Consider the following 5403-nt stretch of genomic DNA (forward strand, 5'->3'; position numbering starts at 1 on the left):
GTTGAGCTGTTGTTCAGCATCTTAGCTGTGGAGGGCAGCGTCACTGGCCCTCATATGTGGGATCCGAACCGGGGCCCTCTGGCGTCCCAAGCCAGCTCTTAACAAACGCGCCACTCAGCCGGCCCCTCTGTCAGGCATTTTAAACAAAATGTGCAAGATCAGAATATTTAAAACTCTTGGTTACCCTTGTGATCATATGCCTATCATTGATCAGGAGCCCGAGGCTCAGGCAAGGACTTGGTTAGTGGCAGGGACTGGGACCAGAACCTGGATCTTGATGGCTGCATGACCATGATGCTCTTCAGTTAAGAAGAAAGCTGCTATCCAAGGAATGTGGCAGAACATCGACTACATTATTAGTGATACAAAGATTGAGTTTTCACGCACTAGCTTTTCTGAAGGTATGGGCTTTAATGTATTTAGGCAAGAACAGTTGGATGGTCCTAGGAATAAAGGTACTAAACAGCCTTGGCTGACTATGGAAGGGCCTGCTACTGGGAGAGTGAATAGGCCTTTCCCTCCCAGCAGCCATCAGGGCAGTGGGTAGACCGATCTGTGGGAATGTTCAACGTAAGGCCAGAAAAGATGGAGAAGACTGTTCCCTAGGGAGTATCAGGGAAAAGCTTGCATTTTCATGCTGGCTTTTGTTGAAGAATGTGTTTTGGATTCTAACTGAATATTCCCAAGTCATAGACATCTGCTGGCTGGAACGTAAAGGCTGACTGGATTAAATTTTACATCTTTTTCTTGGCGCGTTTTCATCAATATAAAACCAGTTCATGACAGTCCAATACCTAGACCTTGAGAGCCAGCCGATGTGGACAGGGTTTTTCTTACTGCGAGAATAGATCCTGCCGTGTCTTTTAGTGTTAATGTAACCACTAACTTTTCTCCATATACTGATCACCGGTATAAATAATAGGCCATGTGCTTGGCTTTTTAAGAACATGGTAGAGTTGAAGTTGGATCAAGGGTTGCTTTTTGAGGTGAGGTTGGTAATATCCAGCCCTGATTTAGGGTTCATCTCTTTGGAACTTGACTTGTATAATCAGGTTTCTCGTTCCCTTTTAGACTTTCTCCTGACCCCTGTGTCACCCACTGCCGGTCAGGGCAGTCCTTCGTTCTGCGTTGGGAGTCTGGAAGAAGACTCTCCCTTCCCTTCCTTTGCCCAGGTAAATCCTTTGCTTGTGAAGCAGCCAAAGGGTAATGAACGTGAACTCTACTGCTTGTTCTTTCTGGAAATCCCTGTGTTGAAGGGGAGGCTTACAGGCTAAGTTGCACTGACTCTATCAATCATGGAAGGCTTTCTTAAGCAGGAACCTCATGGATTTAGTCTGACATTACTTAGATGTACCAACGAAAGAGGCCAAGAGTAGTTGAGGAAGAATCAGTTTTAATTAGTTAACATATTACTAGATTTCTTTTTTCCCCTTTTCCCACTTTGGCAGATGCTGAGAGTTGGAAAAGCAAAAGCAGATGTGTGGCCCAAAACTGCTCCAAAAAAAGGTGAGGGTGGCCCTTCTCGTGAAGAGAATTTAGCCCCTTTCAAAAAGTATGTCTCTTGAGTTATTTCTAGAATTGTAATGCTATTTTTTAGATGAAAACTGCTTAGTTCCTCCTGCCCCTGTGGACAGCGATGGGGAGAGTGACAACTCGGACCGTGTTCCTGTGCCCAGTTTCCAGAATTCCTTCAGCCAAGCTATTGAAGCAGCCTTTATGAAACTGGACACACCAGCTACTTCAGATGCCCTCTCTGGTAAAGGCAAAGAACTGAGTGCTCTGCTCAACACAGGGTTGTCCTTTCCACCTGGATCCCGTGCAGATGTCACTAATCGGTCTGGCACCTTTCCGAGAGCCTTTCATTCTAGGCTCACATTCTAATGTCAGCTGACATTCCATTTGGTATTCCACTTGGTATGTCACATTGAACCTTTTTGCCACCTCAGATTAATTCTTGCAGCCTGGATGTGAAATTCTGAAAAATTCATTTTTCCTTTAGATACAGTAGTAGAGAGTAGATTTTGGAACCCTGAGTTGGTAAAGGTGGCTCACAGATGCAGAAATTGGGCTCAAAGCCCACCCCCGCTCTGGTATTCATTAGACAAAAATAACATTTATAATGTGCTTCCTATGTGTGCCTAGCATTGTGCTAAGTTTATTCTTTTTTTTTTTTAAAGATTTTTTTTTTTAATTGGAAATTGGAGGGATGGGAACAGAGCTGGGGAATTGGAGGAAGGGGAACAGACAAGTTGCTGTCGTTTTGTTCTTCAGTCTAGTTGTGGAGGATGTTGCTTNTTTCTAGGATTTTCATAATGATCGACAACCTTCTTGTGATAGAGCCGGGCCGGGACTGACAGCTCCCGGGTCGGCAGACGGGGGCTCCGGAGCAACAGAGCCGACGCCGCCCGCCTCAGACGGCCACCTCCAGCCGCCGCCATCTTGCGGGTTTTTTCTGGTTTCCAGATTTTTGCCAACAAACAACTCTTCCATATTTTCTCCCCTCAGTGATGGACCCCAGAAAATCAGAAACACCTGATCAGCTTTAGATAATTTATTATCAGGCTCCATTCATTTGTAGCACAAAACAAAAACTACTTTTGGTTGTTTATTCTACCTTACTGTAGCTTAATTGACACTTTCTGTTTAGCCAGTCAAAAGGGTGATAACTTGAGTACTACTCGTTGAACCCCTGTGCTATCCGTGCGTGAGTGTTGACTGTTAGGTGTCTGGGGTGGGAATCTCTGTCCTCAGAGTTAAGCCTGGTCTTAATTGAGTGTTGGTCCTTTTCTACTGTAGGACGTTCGACAGCGTCATAGATATCTCTCTCACTTGCCGCTCACTTGCGAGTTCAGCATCTGTGAGCTGGCTCTGCAGCCTCCTGTGGTCTCTAAGGAAACCCTAGAGATATTCTCAGGTGAGAAGTCCCCTACTTTGCTTCTCTGTAATAGAGTTCAGGGATTCTTGTGACTAGAAACCCACTGTGGGAGGACTTCAGGAGTGGTGGTGTGAGTCAGACCCTCCTGATGCATTCCATCTGCTTATCCAGTCCATCTGGTCCCACTCCTGTGGCCTTAGCTATTAGTCAGCTGGGAGGAGGAAATGGCCAGGTGGTCCTGGGTCTGCCTCCTCACAACCTGACCAACCCACAGATGACATTGAGAAGAGGAAGCGTCAACGCCAGAAGAAGGCTCGGGAGGAGCGCCGCCGAGAGCGCAGGATTGAGATGGAGGAGAACAAAAAACAGGGCAAGTGTAAGTTCAGGAACTCTCATCTTTGATAGTACAGCTGTGCATCATTGTACAGAGGCTCTGTGTCCTGGCCCAGAAGCCAAACTTCTTGGGCTCATATCCCAGCTCTGCCAGTGTTTTCTTTCTCTTAAATGTGAATCGTGAGAATATGTCTTTCATAGGCTTATTTGAGAATTAAATGAGTATAATGTGGGTCAAAGTGCATAGCACATTGTAAGGAATAAGATTAAATTCATCCTTGGCACAGTGGGTGAATAAGCCTGGCAGGGGAAGAAATTAGAGATCTGCTGAATGCTGGGGATAATTGTCCCATGTGTTCTCTGGATGGATCATTGAGCTCACCTTTGACTATTAAAAGGGACATCTATACCTAGCAAGTCTGCTAAGAGGGTCTGATAGAGTAGAAAAACCTTGACAAACTAGGAAATATATGTAGGAAGTTACATTTAAGAGCTCTTTCATACCAGTAAGTACAGAGTCTTTTGATCTGGTTCTCCAACATAAGCTTCATTGAACCCCAGAGATCAGGGTGACATGAGGACCCAGTTATCCTCCAGAAAACAAGGAATCGAGTCCTTGGCTTGGGAAAGAAAGAACTTAGCTATATTGACTCTGTATGATATGGTAAACATAAATTTTACTTCTCCAACTGGGATAAATATTGGGTTGTCGGAAAAGTCATGACGCATTTTTGCAACGAAAAACAAAAAATACATCATGACTTTTCCAACAACCAATATATAGTTGGGGTCCCAGTGCTGTTTAGCTTTTTGGCACTTGTCCTAAACATTTGAGAAAACTGATGTTTCAGGAACAAGGGCTTTTAACTATTTTTATTATGGAAATAATCAAACATAAGTATATACAACAGTATAATTAACCCCCATGTTTATTACCCAGCTTCAATTACAAATAGTCAGAACAGGCTTTTATATTAAAACAGAGACATATTATAAAGTGGCAGTTACAAATCTGGGTTTTAAAGCTTCTGTCTACATCCTTCAGACCCCTGGGGGATTCATATTGATTATCCTCAACTGTTGAAAAAGATTTGAGGAAATCTATAAATGGGCCTATCGTTCTCATCTTTCCTTTGCAGACCCGGAAGTCTACATTCCCCTAGAGAATCTACAGCAGTTTCCTGCCTTCAACTCCTTTACCTGCTCCTCCGATTCTGCATTGGGTCCCACCAGCACGGAGGGCCATGGAGCTTTCTCTATTTCTCCTCTTAGCAGAAGTCCAGGTTCCCAAGCAGGTAAATAAAGTTGGGATTTAAAGAATGAAATTGGCCACCAGCCACAGCCCTTAAAGCCCTAGTGTCTGAATTTACAACTCTGAATTTTTTCGGTGTGATGGGGTCTTTAGGTGACCAACCTTTCTTTGGGTAGTCAGTATATTCTGAGGTACATCAAATTCTAGCCATTTGATGCACCTTTCCCATTGGCTACACTGACTACTTTATGCCATAGCTTCTAAAAACCCCAAAGCAGCTCATATGGCATTACGGTCACATCTAGATTCTTCCCTGCGACCCCATTGCTTTATTTCTGGTTTCTACCTTTGAGATACTCCCTCTGTATGCTTGAGCATGTTTGTACGTGTCTCCTTGTAGCACTGTTGATAGTAGTAGGGGGGAAAAACAGTAAACAAAGTCCACTGGTAGGAAAATGACTAAGTTATAGCATTTATACTATGAAACACTTTATACCTATTGAAGAAGGAAATAACTCTCTTCATGAACTAATGGGTAGCCCTTTAAGATAAAAGGAAGTTGTAGAACAAAACAAAACGTGACACCATTTGTGGGCTTAAAGAAAAGCCTTTAAAACAAAACAAAGCATTTCTTATGGGTTTATGTATTTAAATGTATAGAAAAGGACTGAAATGTTTATGTTCCAAACTGATCATGGTGTTCTACTCCAGGGGTGAGATCAGGAATGAGAGGTGGTTCAAAGAGGCCTTTAGCCTTTCAAAAATATTTTTTTCTCATATAGAGAGAATCTGTTAATGTGTTATGAAATTAAACACTTAAGAAAGAATTGCTGTAATTTCATAGAACTATTATTTCTTATCTTCATCTACTTGGCAGATACTTTGGTACTTAAAATTTATTTTTCTGTCAGGCATTTTATTTATTTTTTATTTTATTTTTTTT

General features: G+C 42.8%; 2 protein-coding genes across 4 annotated transcripts in view; one reads left to right on the forward strand and one right to left on the reverse strand.

Moving 5' to 3' along the window:
- Window positions 1-2787, reverse strand: part of LOC109386197 (iron-sulfur cluster assembly enzyme ISCU, mitochondrial-like) — a 7019-nt gene extending 4232 nt beyond the window's left edge. The window contains exon 1 of the mRNA XM_019649135.1: window positions 2296-2787. Coding sequence (XP_019504680.1) covers window positions 2296-2438 — 143 coding nt within the window. The 5' untranslated portion in view covers window positions 2439-2787. The remainder of the gene's footprint in view (window positions 1-2295) is intronic.
- Window positions 1-4617, forward strand: part of RNF10 (ring finger protein 10) — a 30556-nt gene extending 25939 nt beyond the window's left edge. The window contains exons 11-13 of one of the 3 annotated variants that reach the window (XM_019649132.1): window positions 2797-2914; window positions 3150-3251; window positions 4348-4572. In XM_019649132.1, coding sequence (XP_019504677.1) covers window positions 2797-2914; window positions 3150-3251; window positions 4348-4511 — 384 coding nt within the window. In that variant the 3' untranslated portion in view covers window positions 4512-4572. Of the gene's footprint in view, window positions 1-2796; window positions 2915-3149; window positions 3252-4347 lie in introns of all 3 variants that reach the window. The other 2 variants (XM_019649133.1, XM_019649134.1) reach the window with 2 other exon arrangements.
- Window positions 4618-5403: the final 786 nt, after the last annotated feature.

The sequence above is a fragment of the Hipposideros armiger genome, unplaced genomic scaffold (genome assembly GCF_001890085.2).
Source record: "Hipposideros armiger isolate ML-2016 unplaced genomic scaffold, ASM189008v1 scaffold_129, whole genome shotgun sequence".
In the NCBI taxonomy this organism is placed as follows: Eukaryota; Metazoa; Chordata; class Mammalia; order Chiroptera; family Hipposideridae; genus Hipposideros; species Hipposideros armiger.